Here is a 27,084-nt window from a genome sequence, read left to right as displayed (position 1 = left end):
TGTGCGCCCAGCTGGGGCTCCTCCCCCCAGCTCACAGCTCACCCGTCTGGCCCAGCCAGGAGCCCCCTGGTCATTTCTGTGCTCAGCCCAGAGCGAAGGGGCCCCACAAAACCCAGCAGCCCTGGCCTCCAGAAGAGCTAACGTGGCCCTACCAGCCCTCCTCCATGAGTCACCTCCCTCCTGGCCCAGCTCTCCCTGAGCCTGCCCCGCATCGGCCACGGGCCTCCTCCGCACCCCCGAGCCCCCAGCTAACCCCAGCCTGGGCCCAAGTGCCCTTTAGTCCGGGGACTTGCCTGTTAGCACTGCCTGGGGGGCTACCAAGCTAAGTGCAACCCCCCAGCGGCTTTTCCCCCTTCCCCCAAGTGGCTGTTCCTGCCCACCCCGCAGTTGCTGCCATAGGGCCCTGCCCCTATCCTATCACCTGCCAGGTGTGTGTGGCGGGGGGGGGGAAGAGACACAGCCGCCTCTGTCTCTCAGGCAGCGTGAGCAAAGAGCGCATAGCCTCTCCTCCACCCCCACTGCCCTGGGCCAAGCCAGCAACAGCCTGTTCAAGCAATCTCCAGAGCCCCCTCTCCAGCCAGCTGGTGAAACAGACACCCCTGCCGCTTAAGGCGCTGTCTCCTCCCGTCACCTCCTGGTGGTGCAACATACGGGACAACTAGCCTGGTTCTGGGACGCTCTCCAGGGAGCTAAACAAGGGCCAGGCCCCAAGAGGGACGGTCACCTGCCTGCCCCAGAGACCCCGGGAGGGAGTTCCCAAGGCAGCCAGCGCACAGCCCAGGCACCCCCAGGGGAGCTCATTTCAGCACTGCCCCCCCTGGGAGTCTGCTGCCAGAGGCAGGGCCTGGCTCCCCACAGCTCACGCACCTCCCCTTCCTGCGCTGGGACAGGCCCTGCCACACGGCTTCCCTGCCCCCGCTGGGCTGGCCTGGGCCCCGGCCACCTCCCACAGCCACACCCTCGCGACAAGGAACCCGCCCCCCGAGCAATCTGAGCACGGAGCTGCCACCCCCCCACAGCCACTGCCTGCCCGGCACCTGCCTGCTGGATGGAATAGAGTTTGATCCCAGAGCTTCGGTCCCAGATGCTGATGACGTCATCCAAGCCACTGCTGATCACGCAGGAGGTGGTGCAGGTGAGGGAGGTGACGTCCCCGCGGTGGGCGTACATGTGGCTGACCCTGCTTCCCGTCAGCACGTCCCACAGGCAGATGGCGCCGTCCTGGCCCCCACTCGCCAGCCCCATGGTCTGCAAGGGCACGGCCAGGCCTGAGGAGCGCCCGGGGCTGCAGCCCGGCTCACGCACAGCCCCCCGTGCTCAGTCACGCTCTGGCGAGCCAAGGGCCCTGCACCTGGCCCCTGCCTGACACTGCCCCCCCACGCCCCAGCCTGCTGCCTGCTGCGGGACACCTGCTGGGTTTGCAGGTGGCGGTGCCAGGCCTCCCCCACACAGCTCCTCCCAGCCTGTGCTCCGGGCCAGGGGCTCCCCTGCTGAAGTGAGCCACAGCTGGCTGGCAGGGTGAGCCCAAACCGTTCCCCCGGAGTCAGCCGGCCAGAGGGGAGGGGAGGCCCTCTGCTCAGAGCCCTACCTGGTCTATGTACACTGCTGTGATTGCTCCTGAGTGGCCCTGCAGTGTAAACAGGCAGCAGGAGTCTTCCAGCCGGTACACCTGCAAGGAGTGAGAACACGGGCAGCTCTCGCCCGTCTGCCGTGGGACCCCTCCCCGCCCCGGGCCCTGCCCAGCTTCCCCCCGCCAATTCACCCCACCTGGGCCAGGTTTCCTCCTGCGGTGTGGCTGTGCCCCCTCAGTGAGCTGCAGAGCCCAGGGCCTGGCTGGGACATCAACCCAGCCTCCATACCCACCTCACCCTGCAGCAGCCCACAGGGCAGAGGCTCTCTGGGCAGTGCCGGGGGGAAGCCGGAGGCGGTGGCCAGCAGCTGTCGTGGCCCAGGCTGTCAGGGAGGGGCTGTGGGATGCAAACGCCCCTGGCCAGGGCCGTGTGCAGGACAAGGCTGACGCCCTCCTCTTGCAAAGACTGCAGGGAAGCGGGTTGGGATCCGTCTGCTCAGGGCCATCCCTGTCAGGGTGCGGGGTCTGGGCAGGCCCCAGTACCGCATGCACAGGGCCCCACCCCTTCCCCAAGCCCTCTTAGGGGGGCCAAGTCCCCTCCCACCAGCCCTGGCCCTGCTGGAGACCTGCGGCAGCAGAGTGCTCACCTTCAGCGTGTGGTCCTGGCTGCCTGTCACCAGCCGCCCAGCCGCAGCCTTCAGGGCAGTGATTGGCTTCTGGTGGGCGCAGGACACGGTGTGGGTCAGCTGGCACAGGATGAGGTCACTGCTGCTGCACACCGGGGAAGTGGGGATGCTGGTCCTGCTCGGGGTCCCTGGGGAGCACGCACAGCAGGGGCACTGCAGCCTTCCCCACCCAGGCCAGCACGCCCGGGGTGCAGGCCCCACCCGAGAGGGAAGGGCTGTTCCCCTTCGCACCAACCCTGCAGCCCCCAGGTCAGAGTCCGCCCCCAGGTGGGGAACCGGTGCATGCCGGGGGGGGCCAGGCCTGGCCTGTCAGCCCAGAGCAGGGGCCCATCAGCTCCAGAACAAACTCCCCAGGAGAGACGGGCCCAGACCCAAGGGTGCCCAGGGTAAACGGGAAGCCGGACGACAAGGGTCTCCTGAGCCCACTGGGAGTCTGGCCCCGGAATTCCCCGCGGGCGGCCCCAGGGCGTGTTCCCGCCCTAGCTGAGGGGAATCGGGGTGTGTACCAGCAGCGCTGCGCTAGGTAGTGCTCTGCCTGTGGGGAGCCGACGGCCCTGGCAAAGGGGAGCTGGGGATCCCACCCGCAGGCAGATGCCCGGCGCCCACTCACCTCGGTACTGCAGGTGGCTGAAGGAGGAATGAGCCTCTAAGGAGAAGAAATCCAATGAGCCGTTCAACCTGGCGGCCACGATCCTGGGGGAGAGGAAGAGACGGGTGAGTAGAGGCCTCTCCCTCCGCGGCCCCCGGAGATGGGTGCAGGGGTGGAGGCTCCTGCGGCAGCTTGAAGACAAAGCCCAGATTTCCCTGGCTCCTGGGACCCATGTGACCCGGCCACCACCTGGAGAGGGACCTGGGCAGCGTCGATCTCTGGGCCCATCTGCCAGCAAGATGAGCTGCTGCTGCCAGTCTGGGCGGTGGTTTTCGCGATGGGGAACCCCGTCCCCTGCAAACCAGACTGAGACCAGGCCACCGAACGGCCACCAGGTAGGAACAGCTCAGCCAGTGCCCAGCTGGGCCGGATGAGAGCTGGGGGCCTGGGAACAGCTCCGTACACCAGTCCCCAGAGCCGTCCAGCACCTGGGCAGCAGCCAAGAGGCCACTGGTCGCAGGGGCACCACGACCATCAGGGCCGCTGCATCTCCATTTCAAAAAGCAGGGCCGGTTCCCAGAGCCCCCGCTAGTACTGCCAGCGCCGAGCAGGGCCCCGCTGCCCTTGCCACGGTCACCGCTTGCTGATCGTCCCAGCACTCGCCTGTCCCTGGGCTCGTCCTCCGGAGATGGAGAAATCAGGGACTGCCAGCAGCCTCCCGCTCCCAGCCAGACACCCTGGCGAGCTCCCAGCTCTGTCACCACAGCCTGGAGCTGCCTGTGTCGCCTCCGGCCCCAGCCAGCCAGGCTCCCGCCCTCACAGCCTCCTTCCAGGCGAGACCCCTGGGAAAGGGAGCACCCGGGGCTGGGTCCGTTACCTGGTGTTCAGGAAGACGAGCGCGGTGATCCCAGACTGGCCCTCCTCATCACTGCACCGGAGCGTCCCCTCAATGGCGTCCCACACCTGGAAGAGAGGCGGAGTGACAGGACCGTGCAAGGAGTCCTGGAACAAAACTGCGGGCTGTGGCCTGGCCCCTGGGGAGCTAGGCCAGGGAATCGCTGCCTACAGACGCAGCAGCCTTCCAGCAGCCTGGCTAGCCTAGTGCACATCCCGGCCTCACGGCTGGTCCTGATGGGAGCAGAGGCTGACTGGCACCAGAGTTTGCGAGGCGGCCTGGAGACCAGGCTCAGAAGCGAGCTGAGGACACAGCTCCTTGGGTTCCACCAGCCCAGCGGTGCCACCGTCACCCGGCAGCAGTCGCGGCCCGCACCGATGCAGGGGCTCTGCCATCGCGACGGCAGCTCTGCCGCTGGGGACGAGGTGACACAGCTCTGTTGGGCTGAGAAGGGGGGCTCCCCCCACCCCCCGAGCCAGCTAACTTTTCAGGGGCACTCAGGCTGTGGAGGCCCCTCCCGGCTCTGGCACAGCAGAGCAGCCAGCGTGCAGGAAATGGCAACGCCTGCAGCGAGCCCCCACAGCTGCCAAGGCTCAGAACTGCACCGGCGTGTGGCCTGGGACCTATGTGGGTGACATCAGCCCCTCCCTGAGCTCCACAGCTGGGGCCCAGCTTCCCAGGAGCCTAAGAGCAGCCACACGGGGTCAGGCCAAAGGTCCGTCTAGCCCAGCGTCCTGTCTTCCTGCAGAGGCCAGTGCCAGGTGCCCCAGAGGGGACGAACAGGACAGGGGATCACGGAGATCTCTCTCCTCACACCCATTCCCAGCCTCTGTCAAGCAGAAGACAGGGAACCATCCCTGCCCAGCCTGGCTGATGGCGTCAATGGACCGAACCTCCGTGAATGTATCTCGTTCGTTTCTGACCCCTGCTAAAGCCCTGGCCTTCACAACCTCCTGCGCCAAGGAGTTCCCCAGGCCAGCCACATGCTACGTGATGAGAAACGGCCTTTTGTTGGTTTTAAACCTGCTGCCCACTAATTTCACTGGGTGGCCCCCAGCTTCGGGGGCGGGCGGCGCTGGGCCATGGTGCCAGGTGGTGGACCTGGCTGCAGAGCAGGCTCTGGAGAAGACGCTGGAGGAGCAGCCTCTCACAAGCGCCTCCAGACCTCCCTCCACACCACCAGAGGCACCCTGAAGAGACCAGTGCCCCAGGACCACGGCCGGAGGGCTGGGGAGCCCCTGTCATGGCTTCCGCTCAGCAAGCCCCACTCACCTCCAGCTTCCCGTTGCTTCGGCCAGCCACAATGAGGTTCCCTTGCAGGTCCAGGCTCCAGACGGAGCTTTCCACATCGCCAGCCCAGGCAGAGACGGGGGAGGACTTGTCCAATCCAGCAAAAGTCTCCTCCCCCAGGCTCCTTCTGCGGGCGCCGCACCCTCCCTCCCCCGCCCCGCAGCTCAGGGCCCTGCTGGCGCAGAGAGCCACCTGTCCAGGGGGAGCCGAGAAGCTGGCAAAGTTCATGCAGTTCGAGGTGCTCTGCTCCTCATAGACCTTCTCCACCAGGCTGCTGAAGTCATAGCCAGGGTCCCTGTGCCGGCCGCAGGCTGCACGGTGCCGCGGCTCCGGCCCCCCCGCCTTGGTCTGCTCCGAGAAGTTGGTGTCAATGAGCGAGGTGAGGTCCGGCTGGTCACAGAAGAGAGGGGCCTGCGAGGAGCTCAGCAGCCTCCTGAGCTGGTGGCTGCCCTCGAAGGGATCCTCCAGCCCGTTCTGGGGTTCAGGGCTCTGGTCCCAAGGCTCTTGGGAATCATAGAGGCCAGTGCTGTCTCTGCGCAACCTGAAAGGCAGCACTGCAGGTTAGTGATCTTGGCCGCACAGACGGAGAGGGAGCGGGGCTGGCTGGGAACAACAGAAAACACCTGAACCAGGGTGAATCGTCACTATACGGCTGACACACCAGTCAGAGGGTGAGCAGGCAGGGACCGTGCAAGGACATGTGTGCTTGCATGGGGTGGCAAGCAGGGACTGCATCAGGACAGGGGCAAGCTGGCCGGGGCTAGTGAGAACTGACTGTGTAAGGACAGGCATGCCCGCACAGGTTAGCAGTCAGGGACTGTACGGGGAGGGGCACGCTTGCACGCAGTAGTGAGCAGCAACTGTATATGGACGGGGCATGTTTGCACGGGTTAGCAAGCAGCAATGGTGTAAGGACAGGCGTGTTTGCACGGGTTAGCAAGCTGGGGCTGTGTAAGGACAGGCGTGTTTGCATGGGATAGCGACCAGCGATGGTGTAAGGACAAAGGGATGTTTGCATGGGTTAGTGAGCTGTGACTGTGTAAGAACAAAGGCGTGTTTGCACGTGTTAGCAAGCTGTGACCGTGTAAGGACAAGCGTGTTTGCACGGGATAGCGAGCAGCGATGGTGTAAGGACAGGCATGTTTGCACGGGTTAGCGAGCTGTGACTGTGTAAGGACAGGCGTGTTTGCACGGGTTAGCGAGCAGCGATGGTGTAAGGACAAAGGCGTGTTTGCACGGGTTAGCGAGCTGTGACTGTGTAAGGACAGGCGTGTTTGCACGGGTTAGCGAGCAGCGATGGTGTAAGGACAAAGGCGTGTTTGCACAGGTTAGCGAGCTGTGACTGTGTAAGGACAGGCGTGTTTGCACGGGTTAGCGAGCAGCGATGGTGTATGGACAGGTTGTTCACCCTGTTCACAGTGGCGTGAACATACCCTTGCTTGGGGATGACGGTGAGGCAGTCTCCGGTCTGAGCGTCCCACACTCGGATCTGGCCCACCAGGCAGCAGCTGACGAGCAGCATCCCATCGCTGGCCAGGCACTCGATATCCTGGGGTGAGGAGAACAGCCTGTGCTGAGCACCTGGAACCAGCACCCCAGCAGGCCTGGAGCGCTCGGCAAACTCCCCTGCCCTGGCTGATGCCCTCGACCAGGAAAGCTCCAGTGGAAACAATCTGCTGGCTCAGGACTTCCAGGGCAAGGGGCTCGGAGCCCCAGGACTGTGCACAGGAGGGGGCAGACTCCAGCTGTGCAGGGGTGTGGCCTGAGGAGGGGACAGGCCCCAGCATGCAGTGCAGGCGGGCGCCTGGGCCCAAGAGGGAGCAGTGCATGCTGGGACCTGTAGTCTCAGCTCCAGGGGTAGGTCCTGAAGGCTGCTGTGTAAACTCTGGCATCCAGTGTGGGGCTGTTGTGTCCACAGGCCGAGGGAACCCCCCCACCCCAGCTCAACACGGGACACCTCGGGGCGGGGCGTCCCAGCTACAACGGGACAGATGGTCACCCCGTGCCAGGCAACAGCCGCCCCCTTTTTCCCACCCAGCCCTCTCCCGAACCCCCCACCCACTGCTGCCCTTCCCCTCCCACCCAACCCCCAGCCCACTGCTGCGCCCGCCCTCCCAGCCAGAGCCCACACCCACTGGGCCTGGTGCTGCGCGCTCTGGAGGGGCTCTGGCCCCAGCCCCACGGGGCTCCAGCCCTGCAGGGCGTCCAGGGAGCCTTGGCCCCACACAGCACAAAGCTCCGGGCCTGGCCCTGCGACGTGGCGAAGGCTGGGGTGGGTGGGGGGAGGATGGATCTGCCCTTGCGCCACGCAGGGCTCTGGCCCCACGTCCGCAGCAGGGGCTGCCCCGGTAGGACTCCTGCCCCAGTTCCACCCCAGCCCTACGGGGGGACTCCAGGAGGGGCTCCAGCCCCACAGGAGGTCCAAGGGGCCCTCAGCCCCACACCATACAGGCGTCCTGCCCTGGCCCCTGATGTGGTGGGGGCTTGGGGCGGGGGAGGCTTTGCCCCATGCTGTGCAGGGCTGTGGCTGTAGTAGGGCTCTGGCTCTATCCCATGGCAGGGACTGGGGGTGGAGAGGGCTCCGATGATGGCCCCAGCCCTGCACTGCCAGGGCCCCACCTGCCCCTTCCCCCCAGCTCTGCCCCCAGCCCACCCAGGCACCTCTGGAAAGTGACGGTGGCCAGAAAAAAGCCCCGAGAGTCTCCAGCCCGCACAGGAACAGGTCGGCTGGGGGGGGCAAACACAGCACCATTCGGCCCATTTAAAGCAAGTCTGGATGGGCCGGGTGGTCGCCCTCTGCAGCCCAGGCCGAGCAGCTGTGCTCTCCAGTGCCTGGCTGTCTTCCCGCGGGGCAGGAGGGAGCCATGCAGGGCCTTCCCAGCCGGGCTGTCAGCGAGCTGGGAGAGCAGCACCTCGCAAGGAGCCACCTGCTGCCGGGACAGGACAAAGGCAGCCACGGGGCAACCCAGGCTGGCGAGCGCGCGGTGCTGGCTCTGCAGCAGCTGAGGGCCCACAGCACACAGAAGGGGGGCCGGGGGGAGGAAGCTGCCAACTGTCTGATCAGACAAACCCAAACCCCTTTGTCCTGCCCTTGCCCCACCCCCGCTCACTCTGCGCCCCCCCCACTCGCTCTCATCAGGACAGGGCGAGGGGCTGAAGTTGCTGGGGGGAAGCTCTGGGCTCAGACTGGGACAGGGAGGTGGAGTACTTGTCCCAGGAGGGAGCTCGGGGCTGGGGTGCAGGGTGAGTGTGTGGGGTACTGGCTCCAGGAGGGAGATGGGGCTGAGCCTGGGGCTGGGGGTCAGGGTACTAGCCCCAGGAAGAGCTCAGGGCTGGGGCAGGGGTTGGGGTGCAGGCTCCAGCCAGCTGGTGCTTACCTCGGGCAGCTCCTGCTCTGAGCCCCGTGTCACTCTGGGAAGCAGCTGGCTCATCCCTGTGACCCCCAGATGGGGGACCAGTGGGTCTCCACATGCTGCCCTGCCCACAGGCTCCGCCCCCACAGCTCCCTTTGGCTGCACTTCCAGACCAAGGAGAACCGTGGAATCAGCACTCGGGGGCAGCATATGGACATCCTCTGCCCCCTCCCCCAGGGACGTGCAGGCCGCTCCCAGACAGACGCGGGGCCAGGACCGGCGGGGAACCCTGCTGCTGCGCTACCGGACTTCCAGGGTTTAAAATCTCCCAGACTGGCTTCAGTTGCCTCTGGGGGACGAAGTCCGACTCAGGGAGATTCCTGGCAGAATCCAGAGCACTCCTGGTGAGAAGCCAAAGACCTGGGGACGTGTCAGGCCCCAGCATCACCCCAAGCGCTACCTGACCAGTTCACCTGGGCAGGGACCACCGCGTTACGCACCCGCCCGTTCTGCCGCCGGGGGAGAGAGGAGGGTGGGGTGGCCCCCGCAGCGACACTGCCAGCACCCCAGGCCGACCTACCATGAGGTGACCCCTGAGGACCAGGGGGACGATCTCGGTCTCGGGTGGGGAATAGCCATAGTCATCGCAGGGCAGGTCCCCTCTCTTCCTGCGGCTGTGCGAGAGCCCGTTCTGCCCATAGTTTTTGGGGCAGAACACGCGGTACAGGCAGAAGAGCAGCAGAACCAGGAGGATGCCTGAGGCCAGGCCCAGAGCAGCGACCCTGATGGGGAAGACGGGTGTCAGCTGTGCCAGCACACGAGCGCTGGCTCTCGACACGGCTCTCCAGAGAGCGCCTCCGAGGGGGCCGGCTCAGGGCTCACAATGCGGCTCCTTAACAACGGGGAACTTCCAGGGACTCCAGCTGGAGAGGCCAAGGGAGGAAAACCCCAGCAGGCTTTGGAGCCGCTGTACATTTCAAACCCCTGTTTACCACGTGACAAGGGGGAAGGCGCTGGGGGGGAGGGTGTAAAAGAAATCTTCATCCACAGGTCCGACAGTTCGACGCCCCGCTCGTGAGCGGCACTGCCGAGCCCGAAGGCTGGTGTCTGCCGGCTGACTCCCCCCCAGCACAAAACACCGGGTTGCGCTCCAGTCGCCGGGCCACTGCTGAAGAAGAGCAGAGGGCCCGGCTCAGCATGACAGAGCAGAGAGGCGCCCAGGAGGGCGGGAAGGTGGGCTCAGTGGGATTCCAGCCCAGCGAGCAGCAGTCACAAGGGGGTCTGTGACCGAGCCCGTCTTGCTGGCCCCTGCTCGCTGCAGGATCAGAGCAGTTAGAGTTCAGAGCAGCGCACGTGCCTATAAAAAGGATTCGGACCCAGAGGTCCAGGTGGGACTAGTGAGCCTGGGTGCCTCATAATAGTGCCCAGCTAGAGACGCCTTAAAAGGCACCGCCAGCTCCTTCCTGAAAACAACACCCTTGCGAGGGTCCCACAAATCTCTAGTCCATTCAGAACTCCTGACCTAGCTCTCTGCCAGCTACCGCCCCGGGGCGCGCTACAGCCAGGCACGGAGGAGGATACACGGCAAGATGGGAACAGGCCAGCTGTGATTTCCAGGGGCTTCCCGCAGGCACTGCTGATGCAGACTGTTGATGCAGGCAGGCTGCGTTCCCTGCTAGCCCGGAGGGCACTGTCTGATAACTCATGACCAGTCGCCTGCTCTAAAGACACTCAGCTCTTCCTGCCACCTTGGCCCGGGGTTGCTGCGCTCGGCAGGAGTCAGGCATGGCTGGATCCTGGGGAATGGTTAACGTGGCAGCAGAGCTGCCCCGCTCGCTAATCAGATCACAGCTCTGACCTAGCTCCACTGTCTTTCCAAAGGGCCTGGCTCGCTGCACACGATCACCCCCACACAATGAACGCTCACCCCAGCACATTACGAGGGGCAGCCCTGCTTCGCTGGGGGTACTGGCAGACTGCGCAGCGAATCACCCACCTCTGAAGGCAGCAGGAATGGGAGCAATTCACCTAACACGGCCCAGCAGAACTGAAGCACCCAGGGCTACAAGAGTCTCCCTGCAGCCTTACCACTTTCTCCCCAGGGGCACTCAGAGCCCTCCGGCGGCTAAGCTGCCCACTCTGGGGATATCACAGGGGCCTGCCAGCTCTCTTACTTGTAGAGCGTGACATCCCGGTGCCCTTGCACCTTGGGCAAGGCCTCGCCAGGCTGATCCAGTGCCTCCAACTTCCCGGGGCTCAAGGGGAAGAAAGAGTGGTAGCGGTTCGCCTCCTGCGGGTGGCGCACTTCTAAGGCTTCTTGTGGCTTCAGGAACAAGGTGACCGGGATTGCTGGCAGGATGCTGATGTACCTGGAGAGGAGGGAAAGGCAAGAGCAGCTTAGGATGCAGAGACGGTCACGTATCTCCTGCCTGGGCCAGGCCAGGCCCCTCAGGGCGCTGTGCAGGCCAGGCCTAGCTAGCGGCTGGCTCCTTGCCTGGAGCCTCATCTCCCTCCCGGGAGCAGCTCATCAGTGGCTGCTGGGATGTCAGCGATTTGGAGGCTGATCTAGTCTGACTCCCCGCAGAGCCCACGGAGAGCCTCACCAAGAGCCCTGCACTGAGCCAAGGAGCTAGTGGCACTGGAGCAGGGCCACCACTCAGCCTTTGTTTACACTGCGCCTTTACCTCCAGATGGCAGCAAGGGGCTCTGCGAACACGGGGTGGAGGGAAGCCCCCAGGCACATGCTGCACCACGCACCAGCGGGAAGGGGGGAGTGTGTTCTGGCCAGGGACAGGACGGCGCTCGCGCAGGGCAGACTCGGCTGGGCTGAATGGGCTGTCCAGAAGAGCCACCCAGGATGAGCGGCATGGAAGCGTGTTTGTCTGCTGCAATTCAGGGTGGACGCCCAGGGCACTTGCCTTTTGGCCAGAGTGATGTTGTAGTAGCTGAAGAGGGCTGGCCAGTGTCGGAAGGAGAGCTTTCTCCAGATCTCCTCATCCTCCGCTCCCCACATGACCTCCGCCTCGGAGCCAGACTCCGGATGCCCACTGCCTTGCTGCTCCAGCCCCCGGGCCCACAGCTGCTGATTTGCCTCCAGCCCTTCCTTCGGCTCCCGCTGCTGCTGCTGCGTCTGGTTCTCCGAGAGCTGCACGGGCTCCGCCGGGAAGACCGTGAGGGCGAGCTGGGCATCCCCCGCCGAAAGGACCCCTCCAGGGACGGGCATGGGCGGCAGCCCGGCTTCGCCCAGCGGGCTCTGCTCCGTGACGTGTGACGTGAGGTAGGTCCGGAGGCCAGCAGGGTCTGTGTACACCAGGATCCCAATCCAGATCACCGTGCCAGCCTGGATGTACCAGTGAAGAGACAAGGCTGTTGACAGCCTGCTCCCCTGCCCTCAGACACCAGGGCACAGGTGTGAGCAAACCACCAACGCCTCCCACAGAGGGCACCCCCTGCCCTGAGGTCCAGACCTGCTTCCTAGCACTGATGCCCACAAAGCTACGCAGACTCCCCCCGCGTAGGGGAAAGGCAAAGCTCTGCAAATCTCCAACCACAGCCCTTGGTCTGCACCTGATACTTGATAGCTCCACTCCTCACATGCCCTGCACCCTGGGAAATGGGCCCTCGGAGGACGACAGGGCCCCCCGGCCATGCTGCAGGAAATGCTTTAACTCCTAAAATGGTGCTCCAGCACTGCCCCCAGGACCTGAACTCCCCATGGCTGGTCTGCTGGGGTCTTCCCTTCCCTTCGCTCAACTACATGTGAAGAACCACCTCTGTGGTTGGGCCAGGGCCCTGCGTGTTGCAGGAGAAGTGGCAATAGTCAATCAATAGCCACATGCTACATACACGAGCAAGAGGCCACGTGGCAGCGGTACAGCCTTGACAGCTCCCAGGCTCCACTCAATCTTGTGGCCCGGAAACACGTGTTTAAAATCACTTTTCCAGCGGCAGCCGCCACTCTCAGGGCAGTGCCGGGACTGCTGAGGCGCGAGGTGGCGCGAGCCTTCTGGGGGCTCTGCTCTGTGGAAGTCCAGCCGGGGAGGGCGTGAGTACGGCCAGCGGGGAGATGAACGTACCATGATGAGCCGCTGGGCCAGCCGGGTCCTGGCAAAGAAGTAGATCACCCGCAGCCTCTTGGGCAGGCGCAGGTTCCTGAAGGATGAGGGCTGCAGGGTGATGGTGTGCGGGGTGGCCGGCCGCATGGCTGGCTGGCGCTCGTACCTCTGGGCGCGGCTGGCCGGTTTGCCTGGGGGCATGCAGGCCTCGGCCGGCAGCCGTTTGTTCAGGTCAGCGAGCTGCCGATGGGAGAGCACGTGGATTAGAGCAGCGGAGACCAGGTCCTTCTCCAAGAGAAACCACCACGTAAGCATTAGCTGGGAGCACAGCTGCACCCAAGCGCCTGCCTCGTCTCACACACAGAGGGATGCCCATGCCCAAGTGCCCAGCCTCACACCCACGCCTGGCCTCTGTCTCCAATACCAACGTGACTGAAGCGGCCCATTCTCACGCCTCCCCGCCCTTGCTCCCTTGCCCCTGGCCTCCCCGCTCCCCCCCACATGGACGCCTGTCCATCCAAACCAGCCCACTCGCTCTCAGCCATGCAGCGAAAAGCCCAGAGTAAGTGGTCTTCTTCGCACAGCATGGTACAGCCCCCGAAGGTCAGGTGTGAAAACCTCCCCCTGTTCCCTCCCGGCTCCTACCTCCATCCGGCGAATGTCAATGGACAGGACGGTGGTGAAGAAAAACATCTGGAGGAAGAAGTCAGACACCAGGCCAACCACAGCAAAGAGGCAGAACTCCTGCAGGACACACCATGTCCACGGATCAGCAAGGGGGTCTCTGAGCTTACTGACCCACAGCGAGCAGCACAGCCAAGGCCAGGCCATGGCGCAGCCTTGAGTGAACATGATGGGCACTCTCTATTATCTGCACTCTGGTGGCCTGTGTGTGTCACGCTGGCTCTGCCACAGAGCTGGTAACTCTGGAGAATGTTCTCTCTCAGGAGGGCCTAACGTGCCCCACAGTGCTGCTCCACCTTCTCAAAGGGCTTTGGGGAAACCCAGGCAAAATTACGCCCACAGACCAAAGCAGTGGCAGAACTAGGACCAAAACTCATGACCCCTAATTCTCAGTCACGGGAACTAACCACTAGATCACACTTCCCCAGTCAACAGCAGCGTTAGCTTTCTTGGCCCACCAATTAGCCTCAGCCCGACCTGCAGGGACCTGGGTTAGGGAAGTGGGAGTTCGGTCTCTGAGGTTTGTCCATCACTGCTACAACAAGCCCAGTTTACATCAGCTCTGGTGGCCATTTTGTGACGTGACCCAGACTAAGACCCCAACATTCATTTCACTAGGGGGCCACCAAATGACGTTACTGGGCAGCAGGTTTTAATACCAACAAAAGGGAGTTTTCTTCACACAGCGCATGGTCGGCTGGTGGAACTCCTCGCCGGAGGTGCTGTGAAGGCCAGAACCTAAACAGTGTTCGAAAACCAACTAGAGCAGCAGTTCCGAACCTTTCCAAGACAGGGACCTATTCTGACAGTTCAGGAAGACCTGTGACCCCAGGCAATTCAGAATGGTGGGAGGAGGACGTTCTCCCCTGGGAAAAATTCACGCCCCCTGCCCCCAGCTTAAACCCCTCTCAGCTAGGGTGCCAGATTTTTAGCAACGTTATGTGGGACAGGCAGCCCCACCCACAGGATCCCCAGCCAGGGCTGCCTGTCCCGCATAAGACTTCCAAAAACCTGGCTGGGGGGGCGGAGACCCTGGCAGCCCTGATGCTGGGAGCCGGCTGAGGCACACAGCCCTGGCTGGCAGTGCCAGACATGGGATCCCCAGCTAAGGGACAGGGGGAACCTCCACAGCCCTATGGGTAGGAACTGGCTGGGGCACAGAGCCCTGACCAGCTCTGAGCCCCACTCCAGCCTTCTGGCCCGAGACTTAAACCCCTCTCGGACCCCCTCCCTCCCACCTACCTCACAAGGAGTTCCATGCTGGGCTGCCACCGCCTCCTCTGCCTGGCTCCCCTCAGCCTTCCTACTTCCTTCCCGCACCTGCAGCGGGGCAGTTCCCTGCCCTACCGCACCAAAAAGGGGCCCAATTTAATTGGTTTAAGGCCGGGTTCCCTCCTGCCAGCTGTTAAGCCAATTAAATTGAGTTCCATTTCAGTGCAGCAGGGCAGGCACTGGGAGCCGGACAAGAAGTCAGGGGACAGCACCAGGAGCCACAAATGGCTCCCTTAAGAGCCACGTGCTCGGAGATGCCCAGCTAGTAACCCTTATCAAATCTAATTGCGACCCATAGGCTGGGAATGCCTGAACTAGATACACTCACGGAGGTTCGGCCCTTCAATGACTATTAGGCAGGATGGGTAGGAATGGTGTCCCTAGCCTCCGGCTGTCAGAGGCTGGAGACAGATGGCAGAAGAGGGATCACATGATGATTACGGTTCACTCCCTCTGGGGCACCTGGCACTGGTCACTGTTGGAAGACAGGATACCGGTCTTGATGGACCTTTGGCCTGACCTAGTGTGCACGTTCGTGTGCTCTTATGCCCAGGCTGTCCACCAAAGAGACAAGCTGCACCCCGGACCCTTTGCACAGAGGGGGGCAGATTCCATGAGCTAACAGGTCACTCCGATTGCTAACCACTGTGCCCCGGGCTGCAATACCTGCAGAAGGTGGGGTTTCTCCAACCCCTTGCAATACATCGCTCTCCCCAGCAGGTGTCACAGCAGGAACAAGGCTCACACAAACACTCCAACCTCTCCGATGAGTGGGGATTTACAGGAGCCCTGAACCACTACAAATGTCATCACCATCGCCCCACAGGGCACCAAACCACCCTCTCTCCCTCGGGGCCATTTTGGCAGGGCTGAGGCCCCGACTCCAGTCAGCGTTCTCTACCACGCACAAGGTGATGAGCTGCAGTTGTAAAGGCCTCAAGACACAGCAGACTCAGGGCGCCGGAAACCCCTTGCAGCGCGAAGGTGGCAAACGCCCAGGGCTTGTCCACTGGCTGGGACCCCTGGGACCTGCACTCCCTCCAAAGCCAGCCAAGCACCAGCTGCTCAAATGGGGCGAGCAAGAGCCACTTGTTTGGGTTCCCCAGTCTCCTTGCCCTGCCTCCCCACCTCACGCCATGCCGGTCATGCCCTGCCCCAGCCCAGGCACATGGGGACAGAAAGTACGTGAGGATAACGGCTCCACCAGGCCTTGCAATCTAACCTCAAGGCTCCCCACCTAGCCCGGGCTCTTCCCAACCCCGCGTCCCACAAACCACTCAGCTTACAGGGAACGCTGGGCCCGACCCCTGCTGTAGGTGCCAGGCCCCCCCCCACTATTCCCCCAGGCAGCCCAGGGCTCTGGCCCCAGGCCCTCCCCGCTTCAGCATTTGGAAGAGCACATGGCCCCTCCGCACACTGCAAGTGGTTCCTGTCAAACCAACCCTGCCTTAGGCATGGGGAGAGCAGTGGGGATGGGGGAGGAGAATTCTCGCCCCCTGACTGAGACAGGCTGCCCAGGCGTTAGTGAGAGGAGCAGAAATTCCTCCCCCCCGCTGCTGCTGGTCTCCATACCATGCAGCCCCCATTGGCCCGTACCAGTGCAGGTCCCTGTCAGATTTCGCAGTTCGCCTCCCTCTGCCGCCAGGGTCCTTGGACTCTGGCACAGGGCAGCGTGTTACCCTCCTGCGCCCTTGTTCCCAGAGACAAAGATAAGGGGATGCGCCCAGCAAAGCGCAGTGCAGAGGAGCCAGTCTCACAAAGCCTCACTGTGGGGCTCTGCTCGGGGACTCTGTGTAAGTCTGCACCCCGAGAACAACGAGACCCCCGACCAAGCATAGTGGGTGTGAGCACAACCTGGCACAAGCGAAAGCCAGGGTGGCAACCTGCTAACCAAGGATTGCCCATGGGATCTTCTTCCACAGCTCCCCTGAGGGGCCCCATCTCCCACTCCCCCCTTCTCTCTTTCTCTTTCTTGCAGGGAGGACAAACTCAGGTCACTTCCCTCTCCACTTTGGTTACAATAGGCTGCAACAGGAAAAGGGACCGGGCTTGGTCCTGCACAGCCTCTGCCCGGCTCGGCGGAGCAGACCACATGCTGTTGTGCACAGAGAGCGCTTTGGAGCAAGATCTGGCCCGTGTTACTTCGCCGCTCCTTCACGCAGGGAGTGGAGCAGCTGAGAAGCAGGGGGCCAGGAAAGCACCAGCGTGACGCAGAGCCACTCCCCAGCTCCTTTCAGGCTGTGTCTGAGCAGAGCAATCCCAGTAGCCTTCACCACACCCTCCCGGCAACCAAGGAGTTACAGAGATGGTGTACCACGCTGCCAGGGACCCCGGGCTGAGTCTCAGTGCCAAACAGAAACGGCCTAGCCCTTTCAGCTGCCCTCCTCTCCAACGCAGAGCTCCAGCCCCTAGGGACGGCATGACATGCTCCGCTTGGTCTGAGTTCAGTCTGAGCTCAGGGGAGCTGGCAGCCCTCGCTGTCAGCACCTCCCTAATACAAATGCAGCCTGCTTCATTTAACCCAAGGCCATGTGGTCATCTGGCAAGATACCAAAGTAGCTGTAAATGTTGCAGTGTCTGGCCTAGCCTGGCCCCAGGGCCAAGCGCCTACTGGAGACAGGACAGAATTCCAGGCCTCTGACAGGCTTGGGCGCGGGTTGGACGGGATTGGTTTCCCCGACAGGTGGAGACACTTGGTGCTGACCTGACGCTATTCACCTCGTGCAAGCAGCTGACTGGGAGTGAAGCAGGGCTGGTCAGTGACCACGCAGAGCCAGCAGCAGCAGTGGTGTGCATGGCTAGGAAAGCCCCGTACAGAAAGGAGGAGGAGCTGCAGGAGCGAGTCAGGTTGTCCAGCTGAAGACAAAGAGGAGAGCTGCAGCTTCTGGCCAGGCACCCAGCTCTGAAGGCAGAACGAAGAGCAGCAGCTGCTGGCTGGTCTCGCAGCTCTGACGGCAGAGTGGAGAACAGCAGCTCCTGGCCAGGAACCCAGCTCAGAGTGGAGAGCAGCGGCTGCTGGCCGGGCACCCAGCTGCGTCCCAGACCCACTGTGTGACCTGTGGAAAATCACTCCACCTTCAAGGCCTTGGATTCTCCAGCCATAGAATGGGGAGAGTGGTACCCACCTGACTGGGTGTGAAGGAGCTAGAAAGGTGGTTATAAAAATGGAGCCATTCCCAGGACAATATGGGACAGGATGGAGCTCAGGCTGCACTTAGAAAGTGGAGTCTGTCTGCCCCCAGAAAGTGGAAGTCATGACAGGAAGTATGCATGGCAGGATGACCAGACAGTTCCATCACTGAATAATGGAACATCAATTGTGCCAGTTCGACAGGGAGTACCTAGCCAGCCCTCCGGGTCCCAGGTGCTATGACCTGGTCAGCTCTCTTGAGAGTCGCAGAGTAAGACTTGGCCTTGGCTTGGATGAGACCGCTACAGCAGAACTAGGACCCTGCTAAATATCCTCTCTCTTGGACAAAGTGCACAGGGAATTAAATGACCACGAAAGCTCGACAGTGGTTCTCAAATTTATTTCATCAGGCCCACCTTCTTTGCATCTATACTTGTTTACACTGTTTCCCTCCAAGTACATATACTGCCACCCCGCGGCTGCTGGCAAGACACCAGGCTCTGACGGCAAAGCAGCAGCTGCTGGCCAGGCACCCAGCTCTGAAGGCATTACTACAGTAGACCCTCAGCTTAAACAGAGGTTGCATTCTTGTGCAACTCCGCTTAAGTCAAATTTCACATTACGCAGGGGAGCCAGGGAACTGACCAGGGCAGCAGTGCTGGTCAGCTTCCCTGCTCCTGTGGGCAGCGTGGAGCAGGAGCCTGGTGCCAGCTCCTTACTACCTTGAGCTGCGTTACATTGGGATACACGCAACTTGAGTGTCCAATCTCAGGGTTCTACTGTATGCTACCAGCAGTATTGAAGGGTGGCAATGTAAAAGTTTATATTTGTCAATCACCGTTCACAGCACACTAAACACCTCACTACCACCCTTACTTCTGTGCTGCTGCGGCTGCCACCCAGGTTGACAGTCAAAGATTCACCGCCTCCAAGTGACAGACTGGGTGGAGGGGAGGAAAGCCCAGGCTGCTTCCTGGTGAGGGATTGGGGAAGGGGGAAAATCCAAGCCTGGGTGGCAGGACCCTTTCTGTCAGCCCCAGAGTGGTAGGGCTCCAGTTGTCCCCTTTATCCCCACCCTCTTGTTGTGCACCACCCTTCTGCATAAGATCTGGCCACCCAGGGCTGACAGTCAGAGCTCTTAAAGAACAACATACAGCTTACATCTCCCTTGACACATTCTCCTTTCTCTCTTGAGATCCATCCCATAGTCTGAGAACCACTGCTCTAGGCCTTAGGTTGACATCTCATCTGAAAGACAGCTCCATCCACAAATGCAGTGTCCCCTAACATCACACCGTGGCAGGGGTTCAATAATGAATTCAACTTCCAAGGGAAGAGTCTTACTGCTACATCTCTGGTAATACAATTCTGCCTCCTCAAAAGGAAGGCAGTATTACCTAGGGGTTAGAACAAACAACTGGAAACTGGTGTTCCATACTTAGTGATGTCACCACATTGTTGTGTGACATCAGACATGTCACTTTACCACTCTCTGCCTCAGTTATCCCAACAGTCAAATGAGGATTTTACACTCCCGAATGTGGCACTGTGAGATCCGATGTCTGTAAAGCACCTGAGAAGGCACTGGAGAAGGGCAAAGCCGTATAAATTATCCTGTAGTTCCAGTAGGACACAGGATGGTTCACTTCCTGTACTAAAGTACTGTGTGCTGCACCTGTACACTGTAGACCTGCTGTTGCGTTTCACCCCAGAGGTGGCCGCATTTCAATGGGGAATGAAATATCCTTTTGTACAGAATTCATAAAACCCCCTGAGATTTTTTAGGATGCTGCTGAAAATCAGCTACTGATTTTGTGCTCACAGCTGAGTTTACACACCTCTTCCCACAAAATCCTTAACCCTTTACATTGCCCAACCACACACACCTGGATGGCTGGGACGAGCGTGAAATAACCAATCAGGATGATCCCAAGCTCCGTGGCCATGTTCTTCATAATAGACCAGCTCTCATTACTCAAGCCTAGGGAAACAAAACATGGTAGTGATTAGAACAGGGGCTGGTATGCAGGACTCCTGAGTTCTAGTCCTGTCGCTCTGTGTGTCAGAGAGAGACATAAATGTAACCCCAGAGACACTGTGAGACCATTTACTAGGGAGAGTGAAGTCTCTACTCTACAGCCTTGGCAGCCAGCCAGCTGGCTTCTAGCACATGTGGTAAAGCACTGGGCTTTGGCCTCTAAGGTGACAGGTTTATTCCCTGCTGATGATCTAGGTGTATTCACCCTACATAAGAAAAGGCTTCTGTACAGCTACACTACCCATGAGATGGGGTAATACTCTGAGATTCAGGCAGCAGAACAGAACTTTTATTATTATTACAGGAGCCTCGGTGGCTAAAAAACATTAATTTCCTTTACTCAGCTACCCAGAGAGACCAAACCTTGCAGCCCAGGGAGCTCTGGAGCACACCCCATCCACCAAAATTTGGGGAAGCTCCTCATGTTTGTCCATCACACTCTAAAGGAAGCGCAAGTCCCTGAATAACGTGCAAGGGACCATGCTAAATGCTTCACATGGGTCTCAGCATGCAAGGCTCCACCTTGAGCTAAGCAGCCTGCATGCACAGCATGCTGGGCGATGTAGTCCCCAGGGGACACTGCACCTTAGTGAAGCCGGGACCCTGCTGTAGAAGCCCATGTGGCTGCATGCGGCCTGTAGGCAACACTTTGGCCATTCATGCTCTGAGGGGACCTGGTACCAACAGTCCCTTGCAGGGCATGGTGCAGCCTTCCCCATGGCAGTGCTTATTTCACAGCAGCTTACATGGCACAGAAGAAGCACAGCTGTGCTCCAGGCCCCTGGTGACTAGGACACCCCTTCATGGGCTCTTGGGGCTGACAAGCATCAAGCTAAAATGGCCATTACACCCCGAGTGCAGGACATGCATCCCTCGGTCCAGGGCTGATCCACACCATCTTGTAGGCCAAGAGCTATGACCGTTCCCCTTTGGAGGCAGGGAGATTGGGACTCTCCCTTGTGAGCCAGGCGGGTACCTTGGGCAATCCTCAGTTTCACTTCCAGGTCGACGGGCGTGGAGACCACCGATTTGGTGAGAACTAGCACATTCTCCAGGCCAATCACCACCACCAGGTACGGAAAAATCTCCCTAGGAAAAGAGAGTCAAGCGTGAGACCAGGGAGCACCCAGACGCCCTTCAGCCTGGGGCAGGGCAGGTTGTGGGCTCTCATTTGACACCGCCGAGCTGCCGTACAGGGCCATTCACACAGTGCCGTTCTGGGAGCAGGCAAGAGGATGTGCACTGCCTGGCTCGGACAGAGGGTAAAGTTTCAGCAATGCTGGATTGTTACCGACTGGCCAGCACCTGCCATCCTTGTATTAGAGTTAAACTCACCAGAGCAGGGACAACGCATTTGTGTGTCTGTGCAGCACCCAGCACTGGGGCCCTCGGCCAGGGTAAGAGCTTCGGGCAACGCAGCTGATCATAAATAGCCAGTAAACCACAACTAGAAAGTTGGGACGGTCCGACCCAGGGGCCAGGACAAACCTCACTGATGAGCCCCAGGCAATCTGTAAGCAAACCAAACCAAACCACTGCAGAGCAGCCGGGGGATGGGAGACAGGACAGATGCACATGGAGTAGGTTTCGCACCCCACAGCTGCTATGGCAAAGTGGCAGCCCGCTGGGAGACGCTACGGGGGACACCCGCTGCCTGCAAGCCTGTGCCGAGCATGCGGGGAAAGCTGACTGCACAGGACAGCATGATGCAGATGGAGGTGGACGGGGGAGGAAAGCTGCTTGGCTCACGGGACAGCAGGGAGAGTCAGAGGAGGGCAGTGCCAACTGGATGGGCACTGACGGCCCAGCGGTGGGGCTTCCTAACCTCCCCCTTCCCTAAACTGAATCCCATCAGCCTGTCACTCTTCAGTGATGAGCAATCCTGGGGACTGGTGCCTCTAACCACAGCCCTGCTGGAGCCTGTGTGCATCCAGCCTCCCTGCTGCACTGGAGGGAACGTGCCACGTGGGCCGAGGCAGCCCCTGTCATACCTGAGCCTCCCCGCTGAGCCTGGCAGCCAGGTTTGCAGAGACACGGACACCTGAAGCTCCCCATGCCTCTCCCACCATGAGGGTTGGGTTTGGTCACTGGCCAGATGTGGAACTAGGAACCCAGAGTTAACTGCTCCCTGGCCCATGAGACTACCAGCTTACCATGGGCCTTCCTGAAACCACCCATGTCCCCTCTAGTGAGGGGAGACACCAGCCCTGGGGAGGTTTCTCTCCTCCTCAGACGGCACACTCTGAGAAGCCAGTGGAGCAGGGGGCTTAACAGACAGGGCAGCACAAGGAACCAGTGAGACAACGCTGAGCAGCAGGTGCCTTGCCGCACAGCTGCAGCCCAGCAGAGGAAAGCTGTGAGGCTGGACTTGAAAATGGACAATAAATGAGTTTCCCAAACAACACTTTCCCTGTCCTCTACTGGGGCTCCGTCATGGCCTCCTACGGCCACTGCCCTCTAGGCTGCTTCTACGCAGGGAGCACAAGCAGCTGCCCCGAGCGCAGGGCCGGTACCTGGGATTTGCTGAGAACGGCAGGTTCAGATATCAGTCTCCGGAGGAGGCACAGGATCCGTGTCCTGCAGCATTACGAGCCCTTGCGTGGCTAGGACAGGGGCAGCACAGCTAAGCAATGGGGCTGGAGGCAAAGCAATCCGGGTGGCCACCTTAACTGCTGCTGCCTGTGTTGAGCCTTAACAACCGAGCTCTGCCCCCGGGAACCCACACGCAGCTGCCCCGGCTTCAGCAGCGGCTGCACTGTGTAACCGGAGGGTGGCCCTGCTGGCTCCTGGCACCGTGCTCTTCCCTGCAAGGTTGGACGCTGCGGTTCAGCAAGCGAGGGCTCTAGCTGCCAGCAGCTCTGCTCCCATTGAACAAAACACAGCAGGAGAAAGCGGCACGGGCTGCGCTTCCAAACGGGGAAAGGCCACAGCCCTCCTCCCGGTGGTGCCGACGGCTCTGGTGTGAGCCGCTAGCGAATGGCAGAGGGCACGGGAAGCGAGCCTTGTCGCTAAGCTCACAAGCCGCTGTGGTGTGACCCACAGGCCCTGCTCCCTGGCCAATGAGCTGTGCCAGCGCAGGGGGGCACTGCGCTCACCCCAGACTCAGCAGAGAGCCCCAGGGCCCGGTGTGTCGCCTGAAGGTCCCGGTGCAGGAACCACACAAGGCTAATGCCCTCGCAATGCTTGTGTAAGACAGCGACCTGAGCAACACACGTGAGCAGAGAGTGCACGCTCCAGAGCCCTCTGCCAGGACAGAGCTGCCCAGTGCAGGGCAGAGCGCTCTCCCCTCCACACGGGCTAACAGTCCAACTGTGCCCAGCCTGACACACCCCAGTGCAGAGTGCTGGCGCCCACTGCAAGCAGCACCTCCGCTCTGCAGCCAGGCTCCCTGGAGTCTGTGGCAACTCACGCTGGACACTGGGTGGCAGCTTCACTTAAAAGTGGAGCGTGCCAGTTGTATTGCATGGTTCAGGCAAACCAAGGAGGCCCTCAGCTCCTGAGCTTCCCACAGACTCCCATGTGCTCTACACCCTCCCTACATTTGCACTTCACAGTGGGCTGCCGTGCTTTGCACTGACTGGCCGTAAGTCTATCCCAGACACCTCCAAGGGACACAGACGGGAGGAGCAGCTCAACAGGGACACAGGAGACTTCGCCCACCTCGAACGCTGCATGGAACTGCGGGAAAAGCACGTCTGCTGGGTGTAGAAGGACCAGCAGGCAGCAAATATTGCCAATATTTGACAGTTACCCTCTTCAGAGTCAACACCTCATTGAAAGGAAGCAGCAGTTCACAGCTCTCCAGCCCCTTCCAGGCTGCCCGTAGATTTCCCTGCCTGGGTTAAATTCAGGTCAAGCCCTTTTGGTTATCTTCACCATCCTCTCATTAAAGCTCTGACTCTAGAGCAGACACTGGCTGGGGGTGGATTCTGTGGCAAATCCGATGTCTGAAGAGTCACACACTACAGGCAGCCTGGCAGGTAACAAAAGGAAGATGACAGGAGAGGGAAAAGGGCGGGGAACCAGCTGTGTTAGCACCTTCTCTCAAAGTCCGTAACATGGCCAGGGGAAAATGAATCTGAATTGTCACACACCCCTAAATCACCCCCTCCTGCCTCCATATGAGCCTCCTCTGACTGCCTACAGAACACTATCTCGAGAGTTCTGAAGCCCCCACACCTCGGTCTGCAGTCTTGACGGATCTCACAAGCTAAGCCAGGCCAATACAGGGACAAGAGACCTCCCAGGAGGAAACCTACTGGAAATGCTGTTGGGGATTCAGTAGAGGGAACTCATTCCTCAGCGTCTGGACTAAGTTATCCCCGCGTGTTGTCACAGATGCTCTTTTTAGATGAGTCGCAGCTCTGAGCCGCTGATGTTTGTCTTAAAGATCTCACTGTACTCCCCTCCCCCAAATAAATGTGTTGCCCCTGAAGTCCTGGTCTCCTTCAAACTCCAGCAATCCCATGCTGCCCGCCTACTGTCCCTGTGTGGTTTCAGCTTTTCATTTCCTGTCCAAAGCTGCCCCGTGGGAACTGCCTTTCACAAATGCCCACACATCACTTCCCGTCTAAGGAACACACCAATCCAGCAAGTACAGCTCTGCTCCAATTTTATGAAAAGACTCTGCCAGTATGCAACTGAATTCTGTCAGCCTCTTGAGTGGTCATGTCAGACGGGGGCTGTGCACGAGACAAGCACTCGGGGATCCTCCAGGATGGAAGGTGCTCCAGAGCGTGACAGACAACAGAGGAGAGGTGCGTGGCAGCCTGGTGCCAAGTGTAATTAGCGAATGGTGGCGGTGTGGAATGCCACGTCCTTCTTAATCACATCTTTCTAATCCACTGTTTTGGAGGTACGAACTGATCTCCCCGGCACAGGCTTGCAGAAGAAACAAATCACTGCTCTGTAGCGCTGTCAGAATGTTTAAATCCTATAAATGAGTAGGAATTTCAAATCCCAGAAGACATCAGCTTCCCTCGCAACTGGCTGGAATGTGTGGCACAAACACAAGCTGTTTGCCTCCTCCGACCGAGGCACAGAACACAAGGGCCACCGTCCCATCCCCTCCGGAGGGGAGACACTGCAGAGGATACTGCTGTCGCTGTCTGCCGCAAGGGGGCAACTGCCGAGAAAGGAATCGCAACAACACCAGGGCTGAGAAGTGGGGGAAGTGCTGTGCGTATGCATCTATCCAACATTTATTCCGAGCTCAGCACCCTGATGCCAGAAGGTGCCGAGTTCGGGCTGCTCCAGCACCCACAGCAGGCCTGCTACACCACAAACATTTAGGGAGATGCCCAGTGCTGAGGTCGGGGTGGTGCATGAAGCTCTCTGAGCAATCAAATGCAGCTCCTGCTTGGAGCTGCGCACCCAGGCTGCTCACCACCGCTCGGCGCACACACCCTGGCACCTGCAGGGAGAAGCACATAGTGGCAGTGGCTCCGGTGAGTCCCAGGTATAATGGGCATTGGGTTAGAGCAGGGGGCTGGATGCCTGGCTCTGGAGGAGGGGAGGGGGACTGGGTTGGAGTGGGGGTGGGGTGTGCCTGGCTCTGGGGGGGATTGGATTAGAGTGGGGTCTGGGAGTGCCTGGCTCTGGGGGAGGGGAGAAGGATTGGGTTAGAGTGGGGGTGGGGTGTGCCTGGCTCGGGGGCAGGGGATTGGATTAGAGTGGGATCTGGGGGTGCCTGGCTCTGCAGGAGGGGAGAGGGATTGGATTAGAGTGGGTCTGGGGGTGCCTGGCTCTGGGGGGAGGACTGGATTAGAGCAAGGGGCTGGGGGTGCCTGGCTCTGGAAGAGGGGAGAGGGACTGGGTTAGCGAGGGGCTGGGGGTGCCTGGCTCCGGGGGAGAGGGACTGGGTTAGCAAGGGGCTGGGGGTGCCTGGCTCTGGAAGAGGGGAGAGGGACTGGGTTAGCGAGGGGCTGGGGGTGCCTGGCTCCGGGGGAGGGCAAGGGCACTGAGCTACATTTCTATCTATCTGCATAACAATAAATATATAACACGTGGCTCTTTGGACCTCTAGCCACAGCTACTCTGGCTCTTCGTTTCTACCTGGGTGGCCACCCCCAGCTGAGATCCATGGGGCTCCCAGCTTTGCCAGTTTCTCTGCTGCATCTCACACCACGCCCCGTGCCTTGGCTTTCTCCTCTGCAAAGCAGGGACAATGACTCCTCCTACCATTACTCTAGTTCATTACTACCTGCGCCGTGCCTCAAGAGCTGCAGAGGAAAGCTACCCTCCCAGGCCAAAGGGGGCTGAGAACCCAGGCTGCTATCTCAAACCCTCGGGTCTACACACGCCCTCCAACCAGCACGCGGCACGGTCACACCGTACCAAATGAACACGCGCGAGATCTGCAAGGCTCAAACTTGCCCCTCCAGTATCCCTGCTGCAGGGAGGGGTCAGGTGACAGCCAGGCGGACGGGGCAGACTGGACCTGGCCAAACACAGTCTCTGGCTCACCGCCCACCAGCACAAGTTCCACCACGGCCACATCGCCACCAGGGCTACCCTCAGAGACACGTGGAGAGAGGGGAGCTCTCTGGCAGCTGGCTCCCACCGACCCCATGTGTATCACCATTGCTCCATTCCCTCCGGGCCAAGCCAGAGGGCACCTCTCACACCCGCCTCTAATGCACACGGAGAGACCACAGCATGCGCGCCGGACAGCAGGAAGAGCGCTCCTACCGCCTGACAGCGACCAAAGCGTCTAAGTGCCTCACTCTTTCCCTTTGTGGCCCGGTGCGCCTGGGAGACAAGCTGGAACCCCACGGGCCCTCTCCCCCGGGAAGCCTGTGCGGAGGGAAGAGTACATGCCTGTACCCTCCACCTGGCAACTGTCCATGGAAGAATTAGCCTGCAGGAGGAGCCTGCCTGCCCATTCCCACCAGAGGCCAGCACAACCATTCAGGTGAGTGATGTCACGGGCTGCCACCACACCTAGCATCGCAGGAGGGCCCGTCCTTCGTCCCTCCCATTTGGCTCTCTGTGGAAAACCCGCCTATGAAATCAGCCGGCAGAACGCGAGGGCAGGCAGGAATCAAGAGGGGCTGGGCTGCTCCAGCTCACAAGGCCCTGCACCGCTAAGCAGGAAGCCTGCTGAGCTTTGGTTCTGCTGGAGCCTTTCCAGAGCAGGCAGCTTCCCACCTCGGCACAGAGAAGGGCAGTGAGCCAAGCTGGAGGTCCCCTGGCTCACCACCCACATGGACACCCCCTCCCAAGGGAGGAGTTAATAACCCCACCAGTAATGGTCCCAGGACCTCCCTGGTAGTTCCCACCTACCCCGAGCACCAGTCTCCTCCAATCTCTCTGAGCGAGACATAGCGAACCTCAGCCAGACAAGGCAAAGACACGCAAGGCTGCGCCCTGGCCTGCGTGGCAGTCTCAGTGACCGGCACATTGGCCATGGGAACTGGGGGAAGAAGGAGCAGTCTAGGGGCCAAGCTGCTGACGGTGAGGGAGAAAAGACTGTCTCAGTATTTCACTAACCGCAACGTGCGACGGACGTGCACAAAACGCC

The 27,084-nt window shown here is 60.8% G+C and overlaps 1 protein-coding gene across 5 annotated transcripts in view; it reads right to left on the bottom strand.

Annotated features, from left to right (window-relative positions):
* The window catches only part of SCAP (SREBF chaperone), a 95,281-nt gene that overhangs the window by 1,020 nt on the left and 67,177 nt on the right, over positions 1 to 27,084 (bottom strand). For all 5 annotated transcript variants that reach the window (XM_074985238.1, XM_074985241.1, XM_074985240.1 and 2 more), the window contains exons 9-22: positions 20,539 to 20,651; positions 19,411 to 19,505; positions 13,084 to 13,182; positions 12,460 to 12,678; positions 11,302 to 11,723; positions 10,558 to 10,752; positions 8,964 to 9,165; positions 6,464 to 6,579; positions 5,013 to 5,571; positions 3,723 to 3,808; positions 2,867 to 2,949; positions 2,218 to 2,384; positions 1,589 to 1,669; positions 1,042 to 1,248 (exon numbers count right to left, since the gene is read on the bottom strand). In XM_074985238.1, the coding sequence (XP_074841339.1) occupies positions 1,042 to 1,248; positions 1,589 to 1,669; positions 2,218 to 2,384; positions 2,867 to 2,949; positions 3,723 to 3,808; positions 5,013 to 5,571; positions 6,464 to 6,579; positions 8,964 to 9,165; positions 10,558 to 10,752; positions 11,302 to 11,723; positions 12,460 to 12,678; positions 13,084 to 13,182; positions 19,411 to 19,505; positions 20,539 to 20,651 (2,644 nt within the window). The remainder of the gene's footprint in view (positions 1 to 1,041; positions 1,249 to 1,588; positions 1,670 to 2,217; positions 2,385 to 2,866; positions 2,950 to 3,722; positions 3,809 to 5,012; positions 5,572 to 6,463; positions 6,580 to 8,963; positions 9,166 to 10,557; positions 10,753 to 11,301; positions 11,724 to 12,459; positions 12,679 to 13,083; positions 13,183 to 19,410; positions 19,506 to 20,538; positions 20,652 to 27,084) is intronic.

This window comes from Carettochelys insculpta, chromosome 2, assembly GCF_033958435.1.
Source record: "Carettochelys insculpta isolate YL-2023 chromosome 2, ASM3395843v1, whole genome shotgun sequence".
Classification (NCBI taxonomy): domain Eukaryota; kingdom Metazoa; phylum Chordata; order Testudines; family Carettochelyidae; genus Carettochelys; species Carettochelys insculpta.
This window is presented reverse-complemented; position numbering and strand designations above follow the sequence as displayed.